Genomic DNA, 17,658 nt, shown 5'->3' with positions numbered 1-17,658 from the left:
GTCCTTTTGTGTACATCTCATTATCACAAGTCACTGAAACATTCAGATGCTGAGTATATTAAGAACACCAGGGCCCATCCGGCATCGCATAAAAATAAAAAATAAAAATTCACTGAGGGATGGTAGCAATTTGAAATTAACCAGATGTGGGAAGGTAGGGCTAGGCAACAAAACAAACCAGAACCCTGAACTGTGCCTTATACTGTACACAGTAGGCTGAGTTAAATTTGCGAAAAGATAATACAATAAGTGTGTGGAAAACATACGCACCCTGCACATGTTCAGAGGTTAGTACCCTGCCCTTTCTGTGTTCCACAGCTGAGCACTGAGATTCAAAATAAGTTAGTGGTTAGCTTGTGAAACCCACTGACTTCCAGCCTACCTACCTCACATGATTGATGGTTTTGAGAATAAAACTCGGGATAGAGGGAACCATGTTTGCCACTGTGCTTCTCGAAGGAACGGTGGAATAAAAGCACAATGAACAGTAAATGAGTTCCAGCCTGCTAAACTCTGGTTCAAATGTATTTCTTTGTTAGACTTATGTTCCGCCTTTCTTCCAGGTTTCTTCCCACAACACTCCTGTCGAGTAGGCTTATTTATTTTAGTTAATATATGTTAACCCTGCCCTTCCTTCAGCTTGCTTGCTTGGGCCTTTTAGCATAACAGCACCTTCATGAGGTGGGTTTAGTATTTTGTTATTTATTATTTTAAGTGTTTATAGGCCACGTTTAGGAGTAAGACCCACTTAAGGCTGCTTGCACAAAAATGAATGAAATTGCATTTTCCAATAATAATAAAACAGAATGCAATACAAAAATCACAACATTAATAAAACCAGCCATATTAAACCCACATCTTGTCCAAAGATAAAGGTAAAGGTAAAGGGACCCCTGACCATTAGGTCCAGTCGTGGACGACTCTGGGGTTGCAGCGCTCATCTCGCTTTATTGGCCGAGGGAGCCAACGTTTGTCCGCAGACAGCTTCCGGGTCATGTGGCCAGCATGACTAAGCCACTTCTGGCAAACCAGAGCAGCGCACAGAAACAGCGTTTACCTTCCCGCCAGAGCGGTACCTATTTATCTGCTTGCACTTTGACGTGCTTTCGAACTGCTAGGTTGACAGGAGCAGGGACCGAGCAACGGGAGCTCACCCCGTCACGGGGATTTGAACCGCCGACCTTCTGATCGGCAAGTCCTAGGCTCTGTGGTTTAACCCACAGCGCCACCTGCGTCCCCTGTCCAAAGATAATAGTCAAAATTTTCTTAAGTGCATCAAACAAAAGGAGCTGAATAGCAGCACAGAATTACAGTTAATAAGCCATTGTCAATAAGTGGAGGAGATTGTCAAAAGCAGTTTGTGATGTGGCCTATCTAGCCCAGCCTCTTATTCTCACAGTGGCCAACTTCAGAAACTTGCAAGCAGGACCCGAAGGCTATTTGAAAGTTTTTAGCAGTTAATTCTTATTTATTATTGCCTTTGATGTATGTGGTATTTTGGATTTATTTATTTTTTATTAATGGCAGTTTTAGACAACAGAAAGGTGGGTTTTAGACTATGGAAAGGAACTTGTGCCATGCTTTCTCCATGCTTCTCATCATCATTCAAGAACAACTATTCTAGGTTCACCTTCCACCTGGAGGGGCAGGGCTCTGGGATGCAGGAATTTTATTTTAAGGTTTTTGAGATTCCTTGGAAAGCTCCAGCTGGAAGTTAAAGGAACCGAAATCAAGGATGTAAAAATGAACCAGAAAAGCTTCCTTCTGTGTTGAGAAGCTTACACTTATGAGCCAACCCACATCCTCAAAGTTTATTAACATTTTTTAAATGCATACTACTCCTCTCCATTCTGTACAGCAGCCTGTCATTGCAGCCCTTTTAAAAAGCTCCCCATTCTACCCTCTCTTTAATTCCATTTTATGTTCTGCTGTACTTTCCCAACTGAATATGGCAATTTTAGGCAATTCCAAGGTTATACCATGCCTGACACATGACTTCACTTTAACAGCACCTGCCCAGAGAATAATTAGCAGCCCACTTTTTTTGTTTAATAACAGGACTTCCATATACTACAGATGGCATTTTTCATACCAGACAGCCAACGCTGTATGTTGGAAACCAGCCAAACTGTCTGCAAAAACTGAGAGAAATTCAAGACAGACATCAGGGTGGAAAGAGAGTTTGACTCCCCCCCCCCCCCGCTTCCTAACTATATGGGAACATATGTTAAAACCTAACCTAATATTATCCTAATGTGAAATGATTTACTCTTTCTTACCTAATGCAATACAATGGAAATAATAAGATAGCAGGTTTGTTGACTAATGTTCTTTTAGGCATTACGGTAACTATCTCCCTTATGATGATTCTATGCCAGCCAGGTGACTGCCTAAAGCTAAACTGAGAGTACACTCCTTTCAGTGCTCAAATTATGGAATGGCACAGTACAAATTGCACACACACTTTAGTCTTTGAAAAACAGGCTATTGCCTAAGGCATGGGTAGGCAAATTAAGGCCCGGGGGCAAAATCCAGCCCAATCGCCTTCTAAATCTGGTCCGTGGGTTGTCCAGGAATCAGCGTGTTTTTGCATGAGTAGAATGTGCGCTTTTAATTTAATATGCATCTCTGGGTTATTTGTGGGGCATAGGAATTCATTCATTATTTTTTTCAAAATATAGTCTGGCCCCCCACAAGGTCTGAGGGACAGTGAGGTCTGCTGAAAGTTTGCTGACCCCTGGCCTAAGGATTCTTAGCCAAAGTTTAGGAGACAGGCCCCCTGTGCCCCCCCTTAATTAGAGCACTGGTTTCATTGAACACAGTGTGTCTTACATTTGAGTAAAATGTAGAACAGTGTTTGCTTAGAACAATGGTTTTAATTGCGCGGGTAACAGCCTTACTTGGAAGTATGACCATTTGAAATCACTAGAACTTATTTCCAGGAAAATACGGTATATTCAGAGCTGCAATTCCTTTGTAGATCCCACTGAACTCTGAACTGAATGAACTTATTTCTGAATAAATATGCATAGAAGTAAAAGTTCAGACATGAAACACACAACTGTCCCCTGAGGCTACCTGAAAGAAAGTGGATGCCGGACTCTGCAGGGTTGGGGAGCAAAGTGGTAGGGTGTGCCTGCAGTCTATATTCAGCAGCAATGTCTCCATGAATGTCACTAGCAGGTGTAACACTCCTCACCCCATCCCTGGAAAGGTGCTTTTCAAAAGCGCTTGCAAAAGTTCACACGAGTGCCATGCAAATTTTTGCAGCTTTAAATTTTATTTCTGCATTAAAGTGGCAAAGTGAAGAAGCACATTAACACTTTTTTAAAAAATTGAGATCTTTTCACGATTTGAAGAATGCATTGTGGTCAATGCATTTTTGACCAGCACAGAGAATGCATTGAAAGCACATTAAAATGCCATGTGTGCACAGCCTGTATGTCTGTGTTGTTGCTGCTGTTCTCCAAAGGAATTGCCAGATCAGAGCAAATCAGCATAAATTTGTATGTCCCATTTGTACTAGATTCCAAGCACATGGACGTCAATTTTCTGAATGGCAAAATTATTGTAGAAATTGCTTCTGGGAGTCTTGTGTGCATGGTACAACCAAATACTTAGGCAACTATTTTAGCATAGAGCAATAGGAGTAGTGTAATGTTTTGACTTCCAGCTGGAATGCTTTATGAATTAAAAGGTCATGCAAACATTTCCTCTCTAAATTGCTTATGTGTAAGCATTCATAAGAATCACAGAAATATCGTATTCTGTTCCTGTTGGGTCATATTTAGGTTTGGCTCCTTTCCTCACTGGAATGTATATACTCCTGTGAAAGTTTTTATGAAGGTAATTTGAAAGATAAAATGTATTTTGGCAACTACATATTTCAACTGTTTTGTCAGCTGCACATGCAAATAAAGTCATAAACGTTCGGAAGATTATTTTTTTAAAAAAGAATAATCTACAACACAAATTGGCGATACTGTATTACTATAGAAAAATGTTTTCTATAGTAATACAGTTGTGGTAAAATGCCCAGTGAAGGTTACATGTTTGTAGATATTGAAGGAAACAATGTTTATAACAAATTATTTCTCGGCTGGTCCATGTTAGTACTGGTCAAAAATGAAATGTTGAGTACCGGCCTCCAGATGGCAGGTAAAACTTACTAGTGCACTTAATAAGGATAAAAGTTCCAAATTCTGTTCAAATAACTTCATATATATTATACACCAGCCCTCCAAAGGAGTCCATTACAATATTTCTGGTAGGACATTTAAGGATTCCCCTCCCTCTATATTGGAGCAGAGGAAGTCAGATCATTTGTCTATCAATTGCAGTACAGTGGTACCTCGGGTTAAGAACTTAATTCGTTCTGGAGGTCCGTTCTTAACCTGAAACTGTACTTAACCTGAAGCACCACTTTAGCTAATGGGGCCTCCTGCTGCCACTGCACTGCTGGAGCACGATTTCTGTTCTCATTCTGAAGCAAAGTTCTTAACCAGAGGTACTATTCCTGGGTTAGTGGAGTCTGTGACCTGAAGTGAATGTAACCTGAAGCGTATGTAACCAGAGGTACCACTGTATTATCTACACCAGCTAGCAGTGGGTCTCCAGAGTTTCAGAACAGGCGCCTCCTATATGGAGATGCTGTGAATTGAATCTGGAATCTTCTGCATTCAAAGCAGATCCTCTAGCACTGAGTTTTGGTCCTTCTCTAAACAGGGAAATATAGTGACTGCTTGTATTGCTAAAAGAACACCCGTCTCAAACCGTAGTTGCTCTGAGACTAAGGGCAAGAACTATTGGTCGGGGAACCATGAACCATTCCTGCTTCCCAGGAAGAATATCAATGCAAGGAGGAGGCCAAACTCACCTCATTCATGGGCCAGAAAAGGAGCAGTTGTAGGGAGTTTGCTTTCCTTCCCCCCCAAATAACATTCTCTTCTAAATTTCAGTTGTGCTGAGACTAGGAGAGCACAAGGGAAGTAGATTCTGGTGTCCACCAGTCCAAAAACTAAAGGTTGCTTGATGGTGTGGCTTTGGTATATTGTTTGCGTATTGGATTTCTGTGCATTTTCTGTGCACCCCCTCAACCACCAATTCCACAAATCTGCATTAGTGGGGAACATGCAGAAGGCACAACACATGAAGTGCCTACGTCATTGTTACAGAGTCTTCATACCAAATGGTTACAAAACAGTTTGACACAATGGAAAATTTACTGGGTAACAAACTTACTGAACAACTAGAGTGATGCTTCACACAGTTAGCTTAACCTCTGCCTGAACACTCTCCAGCAGTGACTGGGACAAACTTAATCAGTAAGTAAGAAAGAAGTAAGTAAGTAAGTAATTAGAATGGGCATGAGAACAGAGCTTGCCTAAGATGTGTTGCTTGGGCAATGGCACCCTCTCTTCCATTCCACATAGAAAAGCCAACTGAACTGGCACACACAACTCTGTGCTCTTGAGGAGGCTCAAGAGGAGTGCCAGGGGGACTGTCCCCCACCACACCCTGCACATCCTCTGCCTGGTGTAGGGCCAGCTTGAACTGCAGCAAATTCAGTAATTCCTATAGCTGGAGAAGGGAACATGCTGTCTTGATTGGAGAGATCACAGCCCCCTATGCTGTTTGTTCAGCCTGCTCTGTGGTATTGCTCCATTTGTGCATGAACAGACACCTGGCTGAGAGTGGCTTAACTCTAATGTAAATGAAAGTGACAATCAAAGAACCGACACTAGAATTCCTAAAAAAAAAAGTCCTATATTAGCAGATCAACATATCATTTGGAGTAACATCTATTCCTAGTCGGGGTCTCTCATTTCCATGACCAGTAAAATCTAATTACAGTTCTGGAAAATATTAGAAAGGGCAATACAGTGGATAGGATCTACTAAAGAGTGAAACCTTCTGTCCGCCATTGCACTCAGGGGACCATTAAGGAAAGGAAAGGCCTGGGGTGCAACTCTCACACAAGCTGGCTTGTCCAATTTTCACCATTCCGCACCTTCTACTGCAGTCTTCCTCCATGCCACAAGCTGCAGGCCAAGCCTCGTTCTTAACCTTAGACACGACGCCGTATTCCAAATGCGCCGTTATCTTGTATTCAGTCATTTTAAACAAGCTTTAATGTTTATTAGTTTTATTTACATAAAGTATGTCTATCTCACATCTCTGTAAATCAGCCAGCAAAGCAGATTAGAAACACTTGTAAATGTTCCAGGCTTTGATAGCTGTACTGGAAGGGGTTGGGGTGGGGAGGGGAGGGAGAGGGAGGGATTGAGAGCAAAGCAGTTTTGTAAATACTTATTTGACAGTAATTCTGTCTCCAGATGGAAAACTTCCTGTAAATAAGGAGACTTCTCACTCAAGGGGATAGATTTCTTTTTGTGGTTCTCCCAGAGATTTCCATGGAGCACGTGGAATTTGCCTGCCTATAAACTTAGTGGTTCCCTTGGGAGGTGCAAGAGGATTGAAGGAACAACAAAGGGGAAAGGTCATCCAGATGGAAGGCTTGTGCCTTTGTGTAGTGACTGTGTCTTGGCTCACACTTCCCCTGCCTCCTTTCTCGCTCTCCGTTGGAAATAGCCCTGTTAGGGCTTCTGAAATTAGTAGCTGCATTAGGGACTTCATTGTACCTCTATGCTCAGCAATGCCTTGAAATGTTCGTCGGGGTGTGTGTATAAAATAAACTTAGTACATTTACTAATTATGTGCAGAATCCATCCAGTATATTTCCTTAAGTAATACATTCGGTTACAGCAGAGAAGTGGTTAAGCTTTACTGCCAATATTGCATGGTGATCCTAAATTGTATATGTGCATTGTTTGCGTAGACCAAAATATGTATTGACCCAAGAGAGATTGCCGGACGAAAGCCAGGAAATTCAACATGAATGCTGGGACTAATGCTTGGTTCTTAGCTTGTGTCGTCCGCCTTCCCAAGAAACACTGCATGAGTTCAAGATTTGAAAAACCATGCTGGTTTCACTTCAACTTAGTGATGTGGTGAAATCCTGCTTTGAGATATCTGGAGTTTCAGGCATGCCCACTTCACCGGATCCCAGTACAACTGGGTGCAGACCGCTTTATAATGGGATATATGTGGCTGCCTGCTCCCACTTGCACACTCACCATGAGATCTATCTCTCCCTTAAATTACCAATGTGGCAAACATCAGGTTCTGTGGTAAGGACCTGATCTGCTCCAAACCAAAATTAGAAACCTGATAGTTTTTTTTGGCAAAAACAGATGTGGTGCTATTCACACAGCACTGTGCGATTGTGGGGTGTGTGATTTTAAAAAGTGACAGTTCATGAGAATTCAGGGGCGGGGGGGGGGGTGGACCCTGATGTGGTGAGATGGGTTGCCGCTGCTGTGGTTCCAGTCTGGACCCTCCCCTGTCCTGCATGCTTCAACTGCTATTTGCATCAGGATGGCATCTTCAGCTGGTGCCCAGGGGACCAGGGGACCAGGTATCATGTCAAGGGCAAATTTTTAAAGCCCACCTCCTCACCATGCCATGGCCCTGATATGGATCAGCTCTTTCCCCTTGCTGCTAATATATATATATATATATATATATATATATATATATATATATATATGTACAGTGTACAGTGGTACCTTGGATTACATATGCTTCAGGTTACATACGCTTCAGGTTACAGACTCCGCTAACCCAGAAATAGTACCTCAGGTGATCCCTGTTGCCTCCTTGAAGCAGTTAGCTTTGATGAGCAGGGACCAGACAGTGGCCAATTTCAAGCTTGGAAGCATGGTAGGGTTGCTAGACTATTGTCACTGTAAGGAGTTTATTTCAGTAGCAGTCAAGTTTTATTAACAATGTTCACCCTGTATATTGAGTCTTTATTTGGGTGTGGCGACAATGACTGTTCAGTGGCAGCAAAAGCATGACAATTGGCAAAAGAGTGAGGAGTATTGTGATAAATTGCTTTTATTTTTAGCATGTTATTTTGCATAATGTATTTGCCTGTTAATATCATCACCTTTTCTTATATGCCTTAGGTACTTATGTATCTTAAATATTTTAAATTGCAATATATGTTTGCTTGGCCTACATCACATTTTTGAACACTAGCCATAATTTCTTCTTCTTTTCCACAAGTTGCCACAAAAAATATCCATTTAATATTTGCCTTAGATCTGGGAAAACGGTTTAGCATGTTTCTTGTTGTTCTTGGCTGGAGACTTCTGTAGCTAAGGGTTGCTTTTTCCTGCTACAGGAAAGGATTTCCCCAATGTATCAAGGTAGAAGCCTCATCCAATATGGAAAACCTGGTTTGCACTATCTAAAGCAAACATAGGGTACATTTTTAGAGCATTTTACAGTTCTGACATTTTGAGTTACCTATGAAAACTCCAAAGGAGAGCAAGAATTATTTCCAAAAGGATCATTTATTAAACATTTCCTTTACAAGTACAATCACTGTTTTGTGTAAAATTTGATTGTATTATTCCACTGTATGTACACAAAAGCCTGGGAGGGGGAGGGAATGCCTTGACCTTTGCATTTTCTACACAGAGCTATCTAATAAATTGTGACCATTAACTCTGTCTTTATAATACCTGAATATTATTACATTACTGTAAATGTAAAAAACATTCCAATTTATAGCACAAGCTACTATCCACAGTTCTACTGACTTTATCAGGTGCTGCTCAGGAGTAGATGAACTGTGGCCAGCAGCTGAAATGAGCCAAGATGTCAATGCATGTAAAACATTTGTGGTAATGAATTCTATAAAAAATATGAATCAATGGTTCTTTTTCCGGACAGGCATGATCCTTTAAAAAAAAAAAAACTTTTGCTGGTATAAGAAAATTTGAAGAGCAAGGTTTAATAATTTCCTATTAGCAGCAGTTGATAGTAAATGCAACATAAGATTTGTTTTGTCTGTGGTATAAGGACATTCCATAGCAGACTCTTTTCTGAACACAGTGGTCTGCATGTAGCTATCTCTGGGACACAAAACAAAATAGAGACAAAAAGAAGCCATTTAATTCTCATGAGTGACTATTGCCATCAGCTAATATGAATGCGTTGCTAAAAATGAGTGAAAAGTAAAAATGCCGTAAAGTAGATATATACAGAGTTAAAATACATTTCTTACCCACTAGACCATGTTTCTGTTGGCACTGTGTTATTTATTTATTAGAATATTTATTTTGTTGAGAGCAATGGCATTTTTTTTCAGTGCAAGCTAAAGCAAAAAATACCTGCCCATTGTCATTAGAATGACAGTCCAATTTGGAATGTTCAAAAGCAAGCTTGTCTTTCTGCTTCTGTTCACAAGGCAACTTTAAGGTGTGGCACTTACTGAATTCATGTAAAAAAAAAAAATTAATTCAAGAGTAGCAGACACCGTAAGTTCAAGGTTCTGTTAATTGCGAGAGAGTCGCTTGCATCCGTCAATTACGTCCGTGTAAGGCTTTCTGCGTTAGCGTGTCTTTCCTGAGAACAGAGCTGCAACTCCTTCGTGTCTTATCATAAGTGCGCATGCTCAGAGCTGTGGTCGCTGTCGTGGCTGTCGTCGTTTGCTAGTGAGTCCCCTGTGTGCTGGAGGCTGGCTGCGCCAATGCCAGAAAGCTCTGAGGGAAGGAGTGTGCCCTTTTTGACGTTCACCAGTTCCTTCTCTCGGGCAGCGGCTCCCTGCTGCCCTCCTTTTACCCGCTTCCATTTCATCCGCCTGTTCTGGAACCAAACTTTTACCTTTGAATCAAAAACAAAAGAAAACGGCAATGTAGGACATCAATAAAATAGTCACAGGACTGATAATGGCATGCTTATAATATCTAAGAGGGCGGCTGAAATTCCTTTGTGCCACAGCTGCATTCAGTAAGTGATATGTTGGCTTACCGTTGATATAACTGGTGCACAGACATTCATTTGCACAGCTGAAATAGACCATTCTTCATCTTATTTAATACACATTTTGCTTACTGCAATCTTGGAATATCAAAAAATGATTATTTTCTACAAGGACTGCTGGATGGAAAAGTCTAGTGTGGAAAGTTTTGGGGAGGTTCCTGTCTCCTTGGCTATGGTTCAGATTTTTTGTTTTAAAAAGAAACACCAAGGATTAGCCACAGCATGAATCGTTATACGACACCAGTAAATGGAGCCATGGCATATTTTTCATTTTTCATATAGTTATAGTTGTACTATTTCACAAATAATAAAAAAAGAAAATCAAGTCAAATTCTACTGCAGATATTGTTTATAAACCTTTTTTCCCCTATGTAATTTTATGCTAAATTCAAACTGATGGCTTGTGTTGTTTTCATGTTGCTATTTAAATGAAATGTAAGTGTCTGGAATTAGGAGAAGGCGGTTTTGAATTAGTTAGAAGCTTCTCAACCTTGAGCAGCACATCCTTTCTTCTAGACAGCACATCAGAGCCAAAGAAGCAGGCTAGTAAAATAAACCTAATATAAGGAGGAAAGTATTTATTGCTAGTTGCTCTGATGTTAGGAAATATTGTTACGCCATCTGTCAAAAGCTTTCACAAAAACAATGTCAAAGGGCTCATAATGTTTGTACTCTTCATGCAGTCCTTTGTGGAAAATTATATATGACACTTTTCGCAATGAATTTCCTCTAGTAAAATAGCAATGTATTGCTAATGCCAAACACTGTATTAAGCTATACTATGCTTGGGACTATCATTCTGCTATAAATCCGATGAGTTCTTATTTTCTGTAAAATATCAACAGCTTTTCCTCATAAATATTATTTATGCTTAAACATGCATGCACAGAATGTATAAAAAGAGAGAGAGAGAGAGAAAGATTAAATTTATCTATGGATGGGGGTGATAGAATAATATACAGCCAGGATGGGGAACCTGTGGTGGACTCTTAACTCCCATCATCCCTGACCATTAGTCATAATGGCTGAGGCAGATGGGAACTGTAGTCCAATAACACCCAGAGCGCTACAGATTCCCCATCCCTTTTAAATATTAGTTGGTCAGTTCAACACTGAACCATAACTGAAAGCAAAGGAGAAGCTGGACCAGGATGCATTGCATCTCAAAAAAACCGCATTCATCTGTGTCTAAAATTAGATCTTGCATATTTTATTCTGCGGAGTTTGGGGAAAATATCTAATCTATGGGGAAAGTACCACAAATTCAAAGACCATTTTAGTAAAATTTAGTAGGCAATCAACCATATTTTGTGTAGTGAAACCAGAGCAAGTGTACATAGACAGGGCACTTGAGCTAACGCCTATTTAACTCAAGCCCATCGGGTTAGCTGGTTTGTGAATTTCAGCCTTAAATATGTCCAGCAGTAGTTGGAAAGGAATAGTTTATGAAGGCCGATGAAGGCAAATGTGCTCAGTTCAGTGGGGTGGGGGGTCACACATAAAATTCAAGTTCAAGGGGGGAAAATAATATAGTCTAGCATGTGAAAATAGAACTAGCACAAGGAAACTAAGAATAATGCAATGAACCTCGGGGGAAAATAAGAAAAGATTATCTTAATATGTTAAATGCCTTTCACTCTTGGCTGCAATTTGTGACACTGCTATATCTAGTCTGATTTGTAGTGTCTGGCAACCAAAGGGTGCCTAAAGATAGGAAAGTTAAATGTACTCTTGCAGGGTGGGGGATAAAATGTAACAAAGGTACACTGAGAATATGGAAATAGGATAGAAGTCTAGACAAATTCATAGGAAAGAAACTGTATGGCATTATTCTACTGGGGGTGGGGACTTTGCAGGTCATACTTATTAGCAATCTTTGTTTCTGCCTATAAGTGTACAAGTGTGTTTGAGTAATTGTATTTCTATTTTAGATTGCAGAGGAATGGCAACGAGAATGGAAAAATAGATAAAACTGCTTGAAACATAATAGGCCCAAATTGCAAAGGTCATATGTAAAAAGAGGTGTAAATTGGCAAGTGCCTGTGAGTCTGAGGAAGTGAGTAAGCCTGAGGGAGTCTAAGTCAATCTAAGGGAATCTACATTGGCTAGCACATACATGTAAGGCTTGGAAGAAAACATAAGTTAAACCATCTGAGCCTTCCTCTAAATTTAGATGCCTTCTGGCAAAATTAAGAAGTGGTCTGTGTAAGATGAGACAAGCCCTTTCTCCCCAAGCTCCTCTCTTCACTTTTATTTCCATTAGCTTTAAGCTGTGAATAAGATATGTCAATTAGTCTTTTTTCCCTTTTAGGGTGACTTTCACTAGCATCAATAGGTTGAAGGCAATAACTACTGGATGGCAAAAAATGTATATAACACTATCCCTTTGGTGAATATATCCAAGCAACAGTAAAACACTCTGTTTCTTTACTGACACCCTGACCATACCACAGGTGGAAGGAAAGGAAAGAAGAAGAATAGGCAATAAACAACTCTAGTGGGTTTAATGCCGGTTGTGTTGGGGGTCAATAGAAAAGAGGTCTAAAGCAAAGTCATCATTTAAATTATCCAGAGCCAAACTGTTACCCCACAAAGAGATATGAAGGAGTACAAAAGGGGAGGTTCTCTTATATTTAGGAAGCTGTCCAGCAGTATGTTTGCCAGAAAACTTTAAGGATGTCCCCTCCACCCAGGGTTATGAAAAGTTGGCTCTGGTAATTTTACTTAACATTTTATACTGTTCTTCCTTTTTTAAAACAAACAAACAAACAAACAAACAAGAACAGATGACAACATATGCCAGTGCAATAAAAGCAAACAGATAAAGTAATAGCAATAGCAACTGGACTGTGAATTGATAGCTATACTCAGCAGAGGGATGAGTGAAAATATATATATTTTTGGAGGCACCAAAAACTCAGCAGAATTGTTGCTTGCCTTATTTCTGGTTAGGGAGATAATTCTGCAAGTTAGTCTGCAATAGAAAAGGCTTTCTTGGTTGTCACTAGATTGACACTTACAGGTTCTAGCACATCTCATAAGAACTGGGCAACCAGGTCCCAGGTTGTTTATATGTTAGGTAACTTGGTCTTGGTAGCAAATTGGTAACCAGTGCTGCACTTTGAGCAGTGGTTTCATACATTTGCTGTAAACTACTCAAGTTAGCAAATGAACCACTGCATTTTCCACAAGTTGCAACATCCACACCAACCTTAAGGATAGCCCCACGTAGAGCACATTGCAGTATTGAGGTAACTAACACATGAATCACTGCAGCAATACTATCTGGAGCTGGACACTCCTAAAGCCCTCCAGTGGCAGTGATGGATTCAGAAGTGCCCTCAGACACCTACAACCCCAACCGGAACAGACAATTTGCATAATTCTAGCGGGTGGCACTGTGGGTGAAACCACAGAGCCTAGGACTTGCTGATCAGAAGGTTGGCGGTTCGAATCCCCGCGATGGGGTGAGCTCCCGTTGCTCGGTCCCAGCTCCTGCCAACCTAGCAGTTTGAAAGCACGTCAAAGTGCAAGTAGATAAATGCATTCTGTATTTTTTAAAAAAATGTATAATGATCAGATGAAGAGAATCAAACTTTATAAATGATGGAAAATCCATCTTTTCCTTTGGGTTTTAATGTATCACTTTCAAAATTCTAGTTTAACAGCTTTTAAAATGCAGTCTTTGTTACAGATGGCTTAAATCACTCGTTTAAAATCCCAGTCTCCTATGTATTTCATTTAGCACCATTAGACTGTCAAGTTCTTGTCTTTTACTTTAGAATAAAGAACAACTTACACCATTATACTCTGAAACAGAAATAGTATTGAACTGCATATATCACATGTGCTAAATATAACAACCTGTAAAGGATGTTTCATGTGTTATTTCCTCCACAGATCAAATTCAGAGAGGTGAAATCTGAACTTCCCTTGGATTTCGTGACAAGTCAATAATGGAACTGATACATGATCCTGTTACATTTTAGCAATAGGAAGGATGTGTGAATTCTGAAAATCAATTCTCTTAAATTCTTAGAAGCCCACACTTTCTCCTATTGCTAAAAGTTCCTGCATATCTGAAACAGTTAAGCAGCTTGCTTGAAAGTCAAAATATATATTGAGGAGAAGTAGTAGTAGTAGTAATACTAATAGCAGAAGTAAAAGTCAGAATATAAGAAATACTAACAGTTTCTGAAAAATTAAACAGACTTTATTTTTATATAAAGTTTTGTATTTGATTTTTGTAAATTGTTTGGGGCAAATAGCTGCTTATTAATTTGAAATTGGGATCTTTTCTAATACAAACTTAACTCCCAAATATTTATTTTTTAAAAATGGTATTTCTAAGAACGTTTTTGCTTAAGGCAATTTCACATTTTTAAATAATAATAATAAACCCTGCAATTTAAACATGCAAAAGGTTCTGGGTGGTATCCAGTATTAGTCATAGAACAGGCCCACTGCAACCAATGGACTTAATTAAGCCCATTGATCTCAATGGGTCTATTGCAAGTATGTCTTAGTTTAAGTCATGAAGTTAAACTGATTGACACTTCCCAAACATTTCCAGACCAAAGTGCTGTGCCCTGAATCTGCAGATCTTACATCTTTAAACTTCATGTTATCTGTTGTTATTCCAAATGGGACTGCAGGATTAACATGGATGATGGCTGTGCCAAAAAAACAATCCTGCAGTAGGACCACGCCCTAATGCTAGCACTTGCTTGAGATACTTCTTAATTAAGACCATTCATCTGTCTAGATACTTTACTTCCAGTTCAGCTTCCTGTAATGGTGCTGGGGTATTGTTTAGCGATTTGTGGTGGGTTGTTGCTCTTATTGATATTAATTATTTTATCTTTATTTTAGATACTATTGTGATTTACGTGGAAACTGTTCAGCTTTTTGATGCTTCATTTATTGTTTATGACCACTCTAGTTATGTTTGTCATTATGTAATTTTTTTAATATATTGTACGCTGCCTTGAGCAAGGTTTGAACTATGGAACGGCGGCATACAGATGAAACGTTGACTGAAAGTGTTCCAAGCCTAACACACCTTCTTGGAAATCAATCCAGTTGTTTTTAATGGAACTAAGTGCATTTTCTTAACATATTAATGCTGTTTTAGCAGGCTTGGCTGCTTCATACCTCCAAAGCATCAAACCCCAGGCAGGTCACATCGGTCACCATCTGGCATGTTCCAACAGACTATTCTAACCTGGGTTTAGCGGTGGTGAACCAACGTAGAATCAGTCTGTGCAACAAATGATTCAGAGCACCACTTTGTAATGGTACGAAACAAGCAAGGCACACGGCAATCTTCACAACTGGACTTCCAACTGACAGACACTGTTTTGTCAAGAGAGATGTATGACCGATGGATCTGATTGAACTGGCGCCTGATTGAACCAGGAAAAACATTCCTCTTCTCCCAGGTCTTTGGCTAATTAAACAATATGGGGGGTATTGTTTTTGTTTGGTATTATGTTCTGCACTTTTGTGTTTTTATATTGTAAACCGCCTTGTGTGGGTGAAGGGCAGTACATAAATTTAATTAATAATAGTGTACTGGACTAAATGCATTGCCATAGAAGGACAAGAAAGTGACTTTAAAATCATCATATTTCTACATAAGAGGTTTGTGCATTTGATAGAAAAGGATGAGTTGGACCTGGATAAACCTAAACAACTGATGAAATGAAGTCTCCTCTTTCAACCGTTTTATTTTATTTTAATGAGCAGGTTCTTATTGTTTCTTTCAAGCACACATATACTCTACCATGCACAGTGGAAAAGGTGGCTAATCTAGAGAGGAGCTATTGCAGCACGAGGAACTATTTCTAAATCACCAGTTATGGACTGATCTGCTAGGCACATCTGCTCACTGGCGTGGTGTGAAAGCACAGCTTCCTTCCCCTTAGTCAACAACTTGGTTAGTATTTAGGTCTCCCAGACTGATGATTTAGCAGTTGCTTAAATAGGTTGAGGAATATATGACCGCATATTGAACATCTCTTTGGGAGCAGGCACCGGAGGAAAAATCTCTTAGCTTTATCTGTTTTATTTGGAGGAGAGAGGGGGCTACTGAACTTGGAGGAGTGGGGGAAGAATATGATATGGGTGCTAGAAACAAGAGGCATTGTTTCAATGTATACAGGACAACAGTAAAAAGGTAACAGTTTGAATCAAAGCTTTTTTCTACTCAAGAGTCAAAACCTAAGCTCGCTTCAATGCAGGTGGCTCCCCTAAAAATAAATAAAGTTGCACAGCATGTCAGTCAGTGGAGAATTCGCCTCACTGCTTTAAAATCAAGTCTGACATATATGTATATTTACACACACACACACACACACACACACACACGTTTTCTTTTCCTTGGAATAATGACTTTCTTTTAAATCCAGAGAAATAATGTGTTTGTGTATGTGAATATGTAGCTTAAACTGTATTTGACAGCCTCTCTTACAGGCAGCACTAGCAGACATTTCCACTGGGACCAGATCTCACATTCCAAGGCCAGAGCTGCAGGAAACGGACACCGTTTCAGAAACCAAATAAAACATAAAAACCCATACCCCATAATTCTTGTGATCTTTCCTTCAAATGTGGTAGTTTCCTGACCCTCCCAGCAACACATTATAAAAAACCTCCTGTATTGAAGAAGCAGGTGGAGTCTCCGCTCATTTACCAATGGACGGTCACGCAATTTATCAGAACAGGTAAAACCTGCCTATCGAAAGAAAAAAGAGAGAACTATGTAACTTGAAAACTGGGACATTGTTGTCAGTAGAAAGTGGATCGCCCACCCACAAGCTGAAGAATCTATTTATTAAACAGGGAAGTGTAAAGTCCATTTTCTTTTTTTCTCATTAACTCCAATGGAACATTGATTCTTAATATTCTGTCAAGGGCAAAGCAGAGGTGACACAGAAGATCTATGAAAAGGATCTACAGCTTAAAAAAAATATCAGAAAGCTTCAGGGGGCAAGGGGGGTAATGATTTGGATTCAGACCTCTGCATGGGGGTGGGTTGTGTTTTTCCCCCATGCAGCTTTTGGTTAAAATGCTTCCCCCTCACCCAGCTAGCATTAGCCCAAGTTTTGATTGGGGAAATAGCATAATGGGAAGGGTTCCTATTCATTCTTGGAAAGTGATATTACTATTTTTAATCTTTTTTTTTTACATAAAGAGTTTTAAAAGAATGTGATTTGTTTTATTAAGTCTTAGTGCTTATTCTAGGACATTTTCTGATAGATAAGTACATGACTTGTCTCATGGAAATCTGATAACTCTTTATTCTTTGGCAGACTATGTTAAAAAGTAGTCATGCAGAAATGTATGCCTCTTTTTGTCACCTTTCTCCTTCTTCATTTCCCCCTCGTTCAGCACTATGGCTATTATTTGAATTGCCCTCTAGGAAGTTTTGGTCTTTAAATAAACCCCAAAAGCAAGAATCTGTGTTTTCAGATGTCCTGCATCACTCCTGATTGGGCCCTAAAATCCCTTTGCTTTAAAGCCAAGTGATAATCACAGTTAATACATAAATAAACCACCACAACAATATAATCTGAGAAGGTAGGATTTTCTGTAGGCAAATTAAATAAGTAAATATTGGATTTCTGCAAAACACTCTTAGGTGGAGCTTCTCTTGCACCAGAATTGCAATTAATGCAGAATGCTGCAGCATGGTTGCTATCAGGAGTGAGACCATGTCAGCCTGCTAAGAGTTCTGCACTGGCTGCCAATTTGTTGCACAGT

At 39.8% G+C, this 17,658-nt stretch overlaps 1 protein-coding gene across 1 annotated transcript in view; it reads right to left on the bottom strand.

The window, feature by feature from the left end:
* Positions 1-8,401: 8,401 nt before the first annotated feature.
* MEOX2 (mesenchyme homeobox 2) overlaps positions 8,402-17,658 on the bottom strand; it is a 62,972-nt gene continuing 53,715 nt past the window's right edge. Inside the window, exon 3 of the mRNA XM_082193995.1 lies at positions 8,402-9,735. Within this exon, the coding sequence (XP_082050121.1) occupies positions 9,511-9,735 (225 nt within the window). The 3' untranslated portion in view covers positions 8,402-9,510. The remainder of the gene's footprint in view (positions 9,736-17,658) is intronic.

Source organism: Podarcis vaucheri, assembly GCF_965113315.1.
Source record: "Podarcis vaucheri genome assembly, chromosome: 12".
In the NCBI taxonomy this organism is placed as follows: domain Eukaryota; kingdom Metazoa; phylum Chordata; class Lepidosauria; order Squamata; family Lacertidae; genus Podarcis; species Podarcis vaucheri.
Note: the sequence above shows the minus strand (reverse complement) of the source record. Positions and strands in the feature narration are given on the sequence as shown.